This window comes from Echeneis naucrates, chromosome 11, assembly GCF_900963305.1.
Source record: "Echeneis naucrates chromosome 11, fEcheNa1.1, whole genome shotgun sequence".
In the NCBI taxonomy this organism is placed as follows: Eukaryota; Metazoa; Chordata; class Actinopteri; order Carangiformes; family Echeneidae; genus Echeneis; species Echeneis naucrates.
In genome coordinates this window covers 656,151-670,800 of record NC_042521.1, presented here as the reverse complement: position 1 = coordinate 670,800, position 14,650 = coordinate 656,151, and the positions used below count along the sequence as shown (strand labels likewise).

Genomic DNA, 14,650 nt, shown 5'->3' with positions numbered 1-14,650 from the left:
CTGAACAGTTTCTGAGTGCTGGCCTGTAATGAGGCCGTATAGATAACAGAATGTCGTCATCGTCTTCATGAGACGACAACGGCTACACTTTGTCCATCTGGATGACGGACAAGAAGTCGCTATCCGCCATTCAGCCCGTAAACTACAAATTGATCCACAGGCGTCTCCCCGCAGACAAAACAAACACACCCATCGACTGAAACGCACTTGGCACTGCTTGACTCCGCCCCCTTAAGGCCTTATGAATCCAACAATGGTCAAAGAGGCAGGGCTTGTGTGCAGATGAGATGGGCTCATTTGTTACAGAAAACTTGCAGCTTTGTTTGTTTTTCAGGCTCAAACTTTTTTTGCAGGAAGTTTGAAAAGTTCGAGTTCGGTAACAAACAGCCAAAGGACAAACTGAGGTCTCCTCACACAGAGAAGGTCTGACCAGCGCTGATATAGCTGCTGTGTGTGTCAGCTGAATGTACACACTGGCTCATGTACTCCGGCGCTCTCACGTTTGAGCGAACAAACACGCTCTGGGTCGGCACATGTGCGCTCGCAGCAGATATGACCCCATAAAAAATGATCTAAATAAAAACACAATGAAAACGTGTGAATGAACTCCTCCGCCGCTGAGTCACCTGAGCAGAAGACACTTTTATATGCCATTGTCAGAAAAACCACCACTCACCCTTTCACTTGAGTGTCACACTGAACACATAAGCATGAATGCAGGCAGGGACACACACGAGTGCACAAACACACTCTGTGAACATGAGCAGCGGCAGCCGGCCGTCCTCAGGTGACCTCACATATGCTGCCTCCACTCTGCAGCTTTAAATAGAAATACTTTCATCTCAGTGACCGACTGGGAGCGACCCGTCGCACCGACAGACTCACAGCGGTATCACCGACCGGCTGCTTCTCTCGGCCACCACGTGGACCGACGACCAGCTCTGCTGGGAAGGCTGGAGAGGAGTTTTTCACACGTTGAAGAAGCATTTTCAATCATCCAGTCAGATCTACAAGTTCTAATCACAAAATTACTCTTGCTTAAAGCTCCATACTTTATATTTAAAGGCCCATATTTTTCATTCAGCCTCTATTCTTTTTCTGCATATCTTGCCTTAGAAGGTCCATAGTTTACATTTAAAGGTCTTTATTTTATCCATCAGAAGAACAGCTCTGAGCCTACATGGACAAAGTGTGTAGCACATCATCATCATTATGAGTGTGTGCGTTTCGACGACCACACAGAGCTGACAGTCTGCAGTGGGAGGGGCTTAAAATCGTTAATCCGTCTGTAAAAGAAAAATCTGCAGATTAAGCCGTTAACATGGAGCCGCAATTAAGCACATCCCAGTTATAAATACAGCCATGACAAATACAGAAGTAGTTAAATGAGCCAATAAAACTTTAATTATCTCTTCAATTATCCCTCGTCACCATGACGACAGGAGGAAACGGAAAGGAAGCGAAATAACAAAGTTGATTCAAATTTGGGAGATTCGTGCTAATTAGAGTGAGTTTGAAATCTTTATTTTCTGGTTTTAAGGTGACATTCAGAGTTTTTCAGACCCGGTGATTCACTGCAGGGATTTTTCTCTCATCACAGGAAGCTCGGAGGTTTTTACCACCAAGGTGAGACGGGACAAAACGTGCCTGAAAATCTGTTCCAAAACACATCTTTAAAAAGAGACAGAGTCAATTCACACAAATTTAGTTTTAAAATCTTAGCTTCACTCCGTTAAAGGCCTGATTGAGCTGTAACAGATATTTACTGTTGTACTGCAACACTGTAACCGTTCATCTTAAATTGATGATCCTCTAATTTCAGCAGACAGGATGTTTTATAGTCTCATCTGAGGCCAAACTGATAAAGTCGGGATCGGGCAGCTTTAACGGTCTGCAGAGACAAAGAAGAGTTTTTGTGATTAAATTTATGTTTTATTGCTCATTAAAAGATGATTTAGTGTCTAATTAGCCGATCCAGTCAGCTGAGGAATCAACTTGTTGATTGATGAGAGACTATCAGGCGATTGATTTGATCATCGAGTCATTTAATTGTTTCAGTAATTTCTTAGAATAATACACCTTAAATTTCAGTTCATCCAGTCAGACGGTTCCCTAACCCTAATCCTGATAGAAAAGTACTTGGGGTTTTTATTGGATAAAACAAGGCAGGACATCATGCGTAGGAAGAGCCTGAACAGAAGGTCAGGATCTTATACTGGCCCAGATCGTCAGGCCAGAAGGCAAAGCTCTGGATTCAGCAGATGAGCTTCAGCTCTGGATCTTTAAACGTGCAGGAATCGTTCTGGAAGGCCGTCAGTGCTGGCCATCAGTTAATTTAGAGTTGGGGGGGGGCAGCGGGTTTGTTTGACAAGGTTAGGGTAACCCTAACCCTTCTCATGGTAAAGAGACTAACAGAGAACAGAAGAGGGCGAACACCACCAACTCACATTTTATCGACTTACACACCAGCCTGGGGGACGATATTGTGTTGGGGCGGAACACGAACTATTAAACAGCAGAAGAGAGTTTAAAATGTGGATCTGAAAAAAGGTCACGGCCCTCGGCCTGCACATAAAGAGAGCATGCAAACTTTGAAAATCCAGGAAGGATAAAGCCACGGTGATGTGAGCGTGAGCCGACAGCAGTGAATTATTTATTCTCATGTTGGAGGGATTATCAGCAAATGGAGGAGGACGAAGAGGAGGAGGGCTGCGCAGTCTGACAGTTAATAGGAGGCTGGAGGGTCGTACTGAGGAAGGACCAGCGAAAGAAATTCTGTGCTGTTTCCTCCTTTTTTTTCCAATTGAACAGATATAATGAGAGGTGTGATGAATGTTAGGAGGCTGCCAGGCTGCCTGTTAGCGTGAATAATGACATCTCCCATGTATCGCTGAGATACTGTTAACAGAAAAACACAAAAAAGACTGACAGCAAAAAATTAAGAATAAATAGTTTTTAAAGACGGCAGCCAAGTGGAGGAAGTGATGGGCGGCCAGGTGGTTTGGAAAACGCTCATAAATGGTTAAACCTGCCTCTGCATCAGCATTCACATCAGACCTGCAGCCGTGATTTGATGGATCGCATAGACCGGCGGCGGCGGTGGGGGATTTCATTACACTGTGAAGTCAGCAGGCCACGGTCAGCAGGACAGCAAACGCAGCAAGTCATCTTTAAGTCTGATGTCAACCTGCAGAGAGTGTTTGGTTTGTTGTGACCCTTGGTGGTGTTTATTCATTCAGGGAAAATATTCACTTTTGTTTTTAAAGTTTGTTTGGTGCTTTCACCTCAGGGGGCGGAGCTTTAATTATCTTTGTGATTACATCACTGATCTCTGCCTCACCTGTGGACACGCCTCTGTCTTCCTCCAACGCACTGCTGAGGGTTTCAGCTCCTCCTCCATTCACTCCGGTTCATAACAATACAGCCAATCATCGAAATGAGGAGACGGACACCGGAGGGAAATCTGTTTCCTGGGGGACGGAGCAACGACTCACAGTGTGAATGGATGACTGTGAAGGTGAAGGTCTGTTTACTCTGTCAGACTGAAACACAATGAGGAGTCAGGTGAAAAACAAACAAACAAACAAACCAACAGGTTTATTCTGGAAAACGTTTCCAAGGCCTGAATCTGAACAGGAAACAGACTGACAGTAAGCCGAGTCAGAGTGATGGAGACAACAGGAAGCACGTGGTCACTTATCCATCCATCATTTCATCCAGTCATTCAAGTGTTCATTCATTCAGTCGCACAGATCAGACAGGATGGACAGGCAGAAACTACAGACTTAACGGAGGGAAGAAGGGGGGGTTGTCCTCAAATTGACCCACAGCATCAGACAGACCCCCAATATATCTCCATCCTCACTCGCCCTCTGCTGCGTAACTGAGTGAAAAAAGGAGAGAAGAGAAACTGCTGGTCTGAAAAACTGACTAAAGCAGCTCAGAGCTGGAACACTGACTATTAACATCAACAACAGATCTTACAATCATTATCATCATTATTATTATTATTATTATTGTTATTATTAACAGGATTCTCAGTGAAGAGTCACAGCTGACTGTCTCATATTAAATCTGAACATATTGGCCAGTGTGAAGAGATCCATCCGTTCATCAATTGAAAGATCAGAATCAGGAACAGCTGATTTAAATGAACACGATTCATGCATTAGTTTAATGTGGAAGCTTCAGTTTGAGCTTAAACAAGTTTGAAATGGAGTTTTCAAAGACTTTAAAATGAATACACACTTTATGCAGACATAAACTTCAGATGTTCGTATTTTGTGTTGAACTCCCAGATTAGATTTCAAAGCCAGCAGCTGGATCTAGCCCAGGACCAACGTGTGTGTGTGTGTGTGTGTGTGTGTCAGCAGTCAGAGGTTCTCCGTTGTCCTCACACGGCCTCTGGTCGGCACGTCACACAGTTTGTGTCGGCTCGTGTTTTCTTTCTCATCCCTCCCCCTCTCCCTGTCCGGTCCCACCCCGCGTTCAGTCGGGTCTTGTGCAGGTTAACTCTTCGATGGCCGCCTCTTCTTTTCTCTCCTGAAAACCATGAACTGTTATCTCCTGCGAGGCCGGCGGTCTGCTCGGGTTTTCCTACAGTCCCCTGCCAGACCATTTGTGGCGTGTAACTGGTGTTTTTGAGGGAGACCCGACGCCACAAAATGGGGCCGAGCTCCGAGCTGTGAAGAATCAAACCTCCCACCTCAGATGTTTCATTCAGAAACAGAAGAGGAGCTCAGAGGGCCACCAGGTTTTCAGTCTGCGAACTTCCAGGAAGGCTGGCTAATGCCCAGATCTGTGAACAAATGGTGTGTTACCTAACCCCAACAGCTTTACATGATTTACAGTAGCGCTCCAGAGGACGGCTGTCTGAGCCGACACTGCCATCTGCTGGACAGACAAACCGCTCCCAGCACACAGACGCGTCAAACGCCCCAACATGGCTCCCGAAAGTCGTTCTGTGGCAGCCGAACGGGTATATCTGCCCCAGACCGGGTCCGGGGGCCGGGACCGGGGGCCGGGACAGGTGGAGCCGAAGGAGGGAAGCCAAAGGCAGCCGCTCAGATCTGCTGCAGAACAGCATGTTCCCTGGACTGGTTAGACTGGCTTTAAGGCGTTTCACCTGATCACTGGATGAACTGAAAACAGCATCAGGACTCATCGCGGACGAATACCCTGACCCCAGCTGAGGGTGGGAAGGAGGCTGCTGCTGTTCACAGGAAATCGACAGCAAAGCAAGAATAGAACAGGCTTAAACAAGTGATGGTTTTCGTTTGATTAGTAAAAATCTGATCAAATGTGTTAAATTGGTTTATATTTGAAGTCAGTTTGACTGCAGTCGTTCAGAACCTCAGAAGGAAAATCTGTGGAGCAAAATAAAATAAAATGATGTGTTTTATCCTAATAACAAATATTCTACGGGCTCTATTCAACGGACAGACAGATCAGGGATTCATACATCACAAACTGAAGGAGCACATCCTGTCAACCTCCCGGGTGGGGTAATAAACCTGGCACCTCATCAGCGTTAGCATTAGCACAAGCACTAACCTTAACTAACTACAGAAAGTTTTTACTAAATATGAATCAGCAGAGTTGAAACTTGAATTGCTTTCACAAACTGATGAAATGGTGTGATGAAACAGCTGCCACATGAAATAGTAAATTCAATTTTATAGACGTGCCACAAAAAGGACAAACTATTCTTGTGGTCCTCTGATTCATCATCTTTAATTACTGGAATCCACCAGCGTCCTCTCACACTGTCAACAGCTTCCAGAGCGGCCGAGCACAAAGAAGGTCCAATTAAAAGAGTTCACACTGAGGTCTGTGGACGAACCACCACCACAGAGACGACATCTGCGCGAGGACGTTTGTCTCTGTGGAAACTTTTAATGAAACTAAACTCAGTGTGTTAGAGCCAACATGTCAGAGACAGAAACTGAACACTCGACAGGAGACAACGATAAAGTTGGTCTGGTGGAACTGAGCATTTAGTCCAAATGGTTCCTGGATGTTTAAGGTCCAGACAGTCTGAAGGTTTAAAAAGGTCCAAACTGGTTTGAATCTAATTAAAACTAATTAAACCTTTTTGGAATTGGGGTAATCAATAACTTTAATGATTATTTTCTGTTATCAGAACGACTCATCAGGTATAAAATATGTGTCTGACCATCCGGAGGGAGTGCGGAAAACAGAAACAAACAAACCAGCAGCTGAATCAAAACAGTTTTTTCACTTTTTATTGTGTTTGCTTGCAGACAAAAAAGATCCATGAAGTCCAGATATAATAAATAAATAAACTACTAAAAACTGTTGGCTATTAAAGCAATTTAAAGAATGGCAGAGGCTTCACTTTGCAAAATTACAGAGCTCGAACCAGGATCCCAAATCCTTTAAAAAACAAAACAAAACAAAGAGACGCTGTTTTTACAGTTCACCGCTCCACCTGCTGATTGTTCTGTGACGTTTTGCATATGCTAACAGAGTCCTACATGGTTCAGGAAACAGGAAGAGAGCAGAAAAAGCAAAATAAAAGCTTTTTTTTTCCTTTATGAAAAGTTAAAAAGTCCCCGGTGGGAACCGAGCCAAGTGCCTGTGGTTTCCTGTCCCTAGAATATCGTCTGTAAATTCTCATGGAAAACCTGAAAGTTGTCGTTAACTAGTTCACCCGTATATGAGCAGATAAATGCACTAATAACCACGTCTGCTTTTTTTCTCTCTAAAGTGATTCACTGACTTTGGCGAGGACAAATAAAGGAAACGCCTTGTGAAAGACAGATTTATCACCGTGTACGTGCATTTTCATGCATACAGTATTGAGTTTTTTAGAAAATGAAAAACCTGTGATAAAGTCCAAGTTTGTAGCTTAACTGACTGAGGTAAAGTTGTCTGTTTCCTGAAGAGGAGCAAACATGACGTCCATTTTATTTCCCCTATCTTTTGGCAGAGCCCACCCAGGAAGTGATACCTGGTCATGTGACCTCCTACCATCAAAACCGAAGCGTCCATGTTTGTCTCTTTAAAGTCAAACAGAGTCTGAAGGTTAAAGGAAAAATCCACCCCAAGAAAAAAAGAATACAAAAAAACTGAAAGTTTTAGTCCCTGATTGGTGCCTTTTCTACTTGCCCCATATTTCCCACAATGCCTTTCAACAATCGTCAGCTGACATAGGACCCTGCTGCGGTCAGCCAGCCGGTCCTACTTTAGCATGACTTCATTTTATGGGGGGCATCCAAGACCCGGCTAGTCTGACTCCACAGTCCACAGGTCCTGATCAGTCCTGATGAGACCCGATCAGACCTGCTCAGCCCTGCTCAGTCCATTTAAGATCTAGTTTCTGTCACTTCACAGATGTTCTTGCAGATGTTGGCGGATGTGGTGGACCTGATTTTGGTTTCTGTTTGGCTGATCTGGATACTTAGGACTCTGATCGGTCAGTTTAATCAATTTAAGGTGGATTTTCCCTTTAGTTTAGTTTGCTGTGTCCCTGTCGCGCATCCTTCAGTGATTTGTGTGTTTGGAGGTAAATTCAGACTGAACCCATGATGTTATTGAAACTGAATGGACCCAAACACCCATCTTGTAGAAACTACCACCATCTTAACAGAGAAAAAGAATAGTAGAATGGATTCAGTTTCCATGACGATAGATGTCGATCAGACTTTAATAGATCACTTGAAAAATAAAATAAAATATGTGGAATCAACTCCAGCACTCATTTCATCTTTTTGATTTTAAACAAAAAAAGTTAGAAATAGAATGGCACTAATTTGTCTATTCACAAAAAAAAAAAAAAAAAACAAGAAAAACAATGAGGTTTTAAAAACCTGCAGTTTCAGAAGAGCGACGTGTTTTGGTGTTTTTTTTGTTTGTTTGTTTTTTTTTGGGGGGGGTGGAGAAGGTCTGACGCTTCCTCCGTTATTCTGAAAAAAGCTGTTTGAATAACGAGGAAACCACACGAGGTCTCACCTCTTACAAATGTTTTGGATTTTTTTTTTTCTTAATACAAAGTTTACCTTAAAATGTAGATTCTTTTTCTCATAAGAAAAGTGACACAAAAGGCCAAAATAAAAGCCCTGTCGTTCTCGGCAAAATGAAAGCCTTGGTATTACACAGGAGCAGAGCTGGAACTTACTCTGGTGAGAGGCGTCGTCTCTGGTCCCCACAGTTCAGCCCAAAGTAAATACATCCTGACGCGTTGCTGTTCGTTCCGCTCCGGCGTCTCAGTGATTCTCAGCTCCATCAGGACCCAAAGTCCACTTCCGAGGCGCCAGCCCGTCGCTGAGCAGTCACATGATCCATCCGAGCATCCTGCGGCTGTCTTTGGGTCCCGAGCCGCCAGCTGAGAAACACTGATGTGTGACTTCCTGTGTCATCGCCACAGTGGGGGGAGCAACGCTACGTCTGGAGTGGGAAGAGGGAACCTCAACTGTGTTCCAAATGTTCTGATCATGAATCAATTATTAATCAATATTTCATTGGTGATGGCAATTCTCAAGTTGGACTCACCTGTCTGCTCATGTCTGCTCCTCTGCCTCTGGCTGTGATTGGCTGGCACCTTCATCTTCCTCCTGGGTATCCTTTTCCTCCTCCTCCTCCTCCCCCTTCTCTCCCTCCTTCTGCTCCTCCTCCTCGCTCTGGTTTTCCAAGGCTTCCTCTCCTTGTTCTTTCACCTCCATCTCTCCCTCGCTGTCTCTGTGCTCCGCCGCCACGGTTGCCGCCTCCTCCTCCTCCTCTTCCTCCTCTTCCTCCTCCTCGTCTTCTCCCTCCTCCCCCTCGGCCTCCTCGTCGCTGAAGGGCTCCCTCCCCTCTTCCACCCTCCTGGCAGTCTCGGAGAACCAGTCCCTCACCTGCTCGTAGCTCATGCTGGACTTGGTCACCAGGTCGTCCAGATCTTTCTCGCTCAGGACTCGGTGTTTGAGGTAGTAGTCTTGAAGAAAGGCTTTACCGGACTTCACCTGCAGATGAGAACCTTCAGGTCACCATCATATGAGAAAGAACGTTTTACAAGTAAACTAAACAAAACTGAATGTGATTAAATCAGGTTCAGAGGTTCTGAGTCTTTGAACAGGACTTCAGGTCACCGAATAAGGAGGTCTGACATTGGCTCCTGCTTTAAAACCAAACACACCATCACCTTCAGAGCAGGTTCAGGTTCAAGCACACACAGACCTTGATGGCAGTGGCGCCCCCCTGTGGGGACCGTTTGCATGGATATGGCCGACGTGTCCTCCTGGACCAGCCCCGGAAACGCTTCCTGGACTTCTTCTGGCTCTTGGCTCCACCGTTCAGTGCCTCATCCACCTTGAATCCAGAAAAACGTAGAAGGTCTGAGCTTTAGAAACATGATGTGGACTGTCAGAGGTGAGAAATGAGGTTGAGCAAACAACATGAGCTGATTGTATAAGCTGTAAGAAACAAAGGCTGTGCACCTTCCCGCTCTGATAAAGGTAGTACCACTTCAGGTTGCTGTTCTTGCAGGCGTAGCGTGTGTCTCCAAACCAGTTCACGATGTATGTTCTCGGCAGGCCACTCTCCTCCGCCATTTGGTCGTACTCTTCAGGCGTTGGCCACTGCGTGCGGACGAATGCCTTCTTAAGGATGTGAAGCTGCTCTGGTGTCTTCTTCATGGTCTTCCTGCTGGATGGGGGAGTTGTCTGCCTCTCCTGAGTTGAGAATGAAGGCAAGGCGCCTGGTTTCGCCTTCTCAGCGTCCCCTTCCACATCTCCCTCTTTAGCCTGACCTGCTGAGGGCATTTTCCGCCGCTCTGTGAACCAGGCATCCACCTCGCGTCTTGTCAGCTTTGTCTCCGTCCGCAGCCGGCTCAGCTCGTCATCCGAAGGAGTGTCTGATTTCTGGAAGCTGGCCTCCAAGATAAACAGCTGCTCAGGCGTCTTTTCCTTGAACTTTTGCGGCGTGAAGTCAGGGAAGGCATGGCGGAATTTGACCCGCAGTTCACTGGCTGAACCAGATGACCCCGGTGCGTTGGCAGACGTTGGAGAGGAGTCGCTGGTGTCATCACTGGAGTCAATGACGATGGTAGCAGTGGCATCAGTGTTGTTGATGTCATTAAGGCTTCCACTGCTGGTCCTCCCCACTCGGACTCCCGCCGAGGCCGACGCTCTGCTGGACGAGGTTTCGCTCAGCAGGACGCCGTGGTGATCCTTGGAGTTCCTCTGGTTGTAACGCGTGTCACTGAACCACTTCTTTATCGCCCGTTTGGAGAGTTTGGTGACCTGCATGAGGCGGGAGATCTCGGCCTCTGTGGCGAACTGCCGCCTGCTGTAGCTGGCCTTCAGCTCTGCCAACTGCTCCTTCGACTTCTTCGGTTTTGTGGCTCCTGCATCTAAAGTGAGCGGTGCCGCGCTGGCAGAAGAAGCCGACATCTCAGTCTTTGATTCCGATGTGGACGGTTCAGCAGCTTTAGGCTGGTTGCCGGGGACGCCTGCGACTGTCAGGGTGATGGGCGAGGCGACAGGCACGGCACTCCCATTACCGGCCACCTGGGTGAGGACGAGGCCCGGCTGTCCCACGATCTGACACGTCTGGAAGATGGACTGCAGGCCGTTGGTGGCAGCAGCGATGTTGGCGGGGATGACAGTGATGGTCTGAGGGACGGTCTGCACTGTGCCGTTAAACTTCTTCCTCCTCGCCTCCTCCACCTGACGAGCAACGACAGGTAGCAATAAAAGGACGAACACATTATGAAGTCACAGATTGGGCTCTGTACCTTGCAGAAGTACCTAAACATCTCAGGCTGAACAAACATACGAGACTCAGTTGTTGCTGCTTTAAACGGATTACACAATAATTAAAATGATTACTTCATTAAGGTTTTTGTCACAATCAGCTCAGATTTTGTTTTTTTGTTGGTTTTTTTTGGAAAAGCATCTTGTGAAGTTGATGTCGTGTCAAAGGCCCACCTCCTCTGGAGTCCAGCTGACGCCATGTTTGAGCCTCTGAGCTGAAAACCAGACTTTAATCTGCTCCTCGCTGAACTTGGTCTGCGAAGACAAGCCCATGATCTCCGACACCGACGGATACGGAAACCTGCCAGACAAAGTCAGAGTCTGATCGATTCCTGATCAACAATGACCACAGAGGAAAAGACATCAAGGTTGAGGTTTTTACTACTATGCTGCTCCAAAACTAATGATTGTTTTCATTAGTGACTCATCTGATCGTTATTTTAGCAGTATGTAGGAAAATCTCCTGACTGAGGCTGAACAATGACTCATCATCCAACAAGACGTCGGTGCTACAGGCACCTCGAGATCATACTCGGCACCATCAAGGAGCGTCCTTGTCCCTTCAACATCAACACCATCTTTTTCACACTTTCAAATTAATGTCAATTAACTGATCGTTAAATTAATTAGTTCCACTATTTATTATTAATTATAGGCCTGTCGTTATTTCACTAACAATAAATAACCAATAAATAAAATGATTATTGTGTCATTGTGAGTTGTTGGAAGGAAGCAGCTGACTGACTGCATGTGTTTTACCTGTTGTAGGCGCTGACCAGCAGGACGTTGTTGTCCATGGCCGTGTTGTAAGTGGGGATGCTGCTGATGGGGATGAGGAGCTGGGTCTGGGTCTGAGGGCCGGTCTGCTGGGTCTGCAGGGCAGATAGAACCTGAGCCAGTGTCCCCGGAGGCAGCACGCCGCTGCCACCACTGCCTGAGCCTCCTTTGATCTGCAGCACATTGGGGCTGTTGACCACGATGCTCTGGGGAACAGCCTGAACCTGCACAGGTGTGGAGACCGGGATGAGGCGAGAGGTGGTGGTGATGGTGGCCGGGATCATTGGAGCTGGAGACAGAGTGGGCGGTTCATTGTTCTCATCGTCCTCATCATCACTTTCCACTTTGATGATGTCGTCTACAGCCATCTTGTGCGTGGCAAACTTCTTGGGTTCCAGTCTGCTCTTTATCCTCATGATGGGTGTCTTGCTGAGGGCTATGCCCTTGCGGGACGTGTCCTCCGTCTCGTCGTCCTCCAGCTTGACAAAGCTGCCGTCAAAGGTCAGGTCGTTGACCGTCTGCTGGAAGATGGTCTCGTTGTTTCGCTTCACCATCGTCCGTGTGAAGTTGTCCTCTCCCGGGTGGAGGCGAGCGTTGTGGGCCTGCAGCGTGTCATAACTGAAGGGGGAGAACTGTGGGTAAATACTTCTTCCATCAGACATAACTAATGAACAGACAACCCCACACAGCAGCAGACCTTCACTGAGTTATTGGTGGGTCCTCTGCCTCTATCAAAATTTATTGCTGACAGGTGCGTATCTTTAATTACCAGTGAACTTTATTTTGAAGGAATGCAACCAATGACTGACTAATTGAGGCATTGAAAACATTATCCAGATTTAAATTAAATCTCATGTGAAATTGAAAAATGGTAGAAATGCTGGTTTTGGTGGAATCTGATGATTCACAGTCACAGGTTTGAGTTCACTCACACTCACACACACAGTCCAGGACCTGTACCTCTTTGTGTGGTAGTCGCACTCCATGCAGACGTAGGAGGTGTTGATGACAACGTCGGGATGCTCCGTGTCCACGTGCATAGTGAACAGATTGAGCTCTGATGTCTGGAAGGTGCAGTATTTGCACTCGTACCCTCCTTCCGCCATGTTTAAGTCCAAGTAGGGGTCCGACACCGGCCTGACGTCGGCCTCCTCACAATGCTCCTCCTGCAGGCCGCAAGCCTCCGAGGAGAGGGCTGACACGCCATTACTGTCCTCCGCTTCTGCCGCCTCCAAGTCCTCCATCTCCTGATCCGAGTCGACAGTTTCTCGGGGCGGGACCATGCAGGGCGTGCTGGATTTCCTCCTGCTCGCCATCCTGAGGTTGGGAGTGCTGCGTCTGGCTGAGTCTTTGAGCTTTCTCAGTTGAAGTCGTCCTGTTGTGGCTCCATAAAGAAGGATATCGTCTGTTGAAATTCTTCCTCTAATCCTTGATTCCTGAAGATGACAAAGGGAAGCTTAAACACCTGTAATTGAAATATAACAGATAAACGTTTTTTTAAGCCACGCTCTTCTTTAGATTCTGCAGATGTTTCTCCTCCATCTCTTTAGCGTTCCATGTGATTCTTTCTCAGGCATTACTTCAACTTTTTGTCAGTTCTCTGAAGAGCTACGGCGATCAGCTGATCAAACAGTTCACCTCCAAGTTTTGCCTTCTAGTTGTCATTCCCAGGTGTCTTTCAAGGAGAAGGTGGAGCTGAAGAGGAGTGAGGGGTGGATCTAACCTGCTGTAGCCTGTCAGTCACACTGTAGCCCCACCCCCTAACCCCTCCCCTCCTTCCTGGTCTGTTTCCCATTAAATGGAGCATCATTAAAAAAGGCAGGGGCCTTTAACCTGTTCGTCCACTCAGGGGCCCATTTCCTAAATTCCCTCCATCATCCACTCATGGCACCTTTCCTCTGACCCCCTCTCTAGCATAACTGGACTTCATCCACCTCAGACGACCGTCCGCTGCAGGTCTGATATGGATTTGGTAAACAAGCTCATGAGCTCATAAAATAATTTGACTAAAAGCCCTGAAGCTCCAGTCTGGGTTTAAAAAACTGGGGCTGCAGCAGAAAATGCACTTCCTGTCCACACACACGCAACCACTATTATGCATGCATGCACTCACACACACAGACACACACACTCTCAGTCAGTCAGTCTCTCACTCACTCACACACTCTCAGTCTCTCACTCACTCACTCTCTCTCTCTCACACACACACACACACACACACTCTCTCTCTCGCTCTCTCTCTCAGTCAGTCTTTCACTCACTCACTCTCTCACACACACACACACACACACACACTCTCAGTCAGTCAGTCACACACACACACACTCTCTCTCACTCAGTCTCTCACTCACACACACACACACACACACACTCTCAGTCAGTCAGTCACACACACACACTCTCAGTCAGTCAGTCACACACACACACACACACACACACACACACACACACACACACACTCACACACACACACACACTCTCTCTCACTCAGTCTCTCACTCACACACACACACACTCTCTCTCACTCACACACACACACACACACACTCTCAGTCAGTCAGTCAGTCAGTCAGTCAGTCACACACACACACACACACACACACACACACACACACACACACACACACACACAGGGGGAGCGGAGCAGAAAGAGGAACAGCCTCCAGCCGACCCGGCTAAAGCTAGCTAGCCGATCGTTGGCTGCTGGCAGCGGGTGCGGAGCCGCCGCTCGGCCCGCCCTACGGGGCACCGACAGCTGCTTGCCTGTTCTGCCGCGTGCCTTCTGGGACTTTACCTGCCGGATGGGCTCCGGTTCGCCGCCGACGGTTAGCTGACTAGCGGCCGCGGCTCGTGTAGCATCTCCGGCTGGCCGTGTTGATGCGCAGTCTTCCGCCTTTAGCCCGAAAACAGCGAGCCCCCATCGGCTGGAACGGCCGGGGAACGACCTGCCTACCGCCCGTTGGTTCCGGCTTCCGGCAGCGGCGCAGCCGCTCGCATCGTTTCCTCCACCGGCTCGTCAATAAAAACTGCAGTTTAATAAAAACGGCCTTTTTTTGATAAAAACGGTACCGACAGCTCAACGAATCTGACGGTGGCCATTTTTTTACGCCGCCGCCACA

The 14,650-nt window shown here is 47.4% G+C and overlaps 1 protein-coding gene across 3 annotated transcripts; it reads right to left on the bottom strand.

The window, feature by feature from the left end:
* Positions 1-2,881: 2,881 nt before the first annotated feature.
* Positions 2,882-14,650, bottom strand: LOC115050523 (zinc fingers and homeoboxes protein 1-like). Of its 3 annotated transcripts, XR_003841205.1 has the most exons (10): positions 14,326-14,650; positions 12,492-12,967; positions 11,514-12,149; positions 10,929-11,055; positions 9,438-10,667; positions 9,178-9,309; positions 8,515-8,963; positions 8,141-8,409; positions 3,341-3,470; positions 2,882-3,187 (listed from the first exon to the last, which is right to left on the bottom strand). XR_003841205.1 is itself a non-coding variant. In XM_029513361.1 (8 exons), exons 2-7 carry the CDS (start codon positions 12,845-12,847, stop codon positions 8,523-8,525), a joined length of 2,922 nt encoding a protein of 973 aa, XP_029369221.1. In that variant the 5' UTR covers positions 12,848-12,967; positions 14,326-14,650; the 3' UTR covers positions 8,010-8,434; positions 8,515-8,522. The 3 variants fall into 3 exon arrangements, 2 of the variants coding, with proteins under 2 accessions (XP_029369221.1, XP_029369220.1); XM_029513361.1 differs by lacking the exons at positions 2,882-3,187; positions 3,341-3,470 and having other exon boundaries at positions 8,010-8,434; XM_029513360.1 differs by lacking the exons at positions 2,882-3,187; positions 3,341-3,470 and having other exon boundaries at positions 8,010-8,409.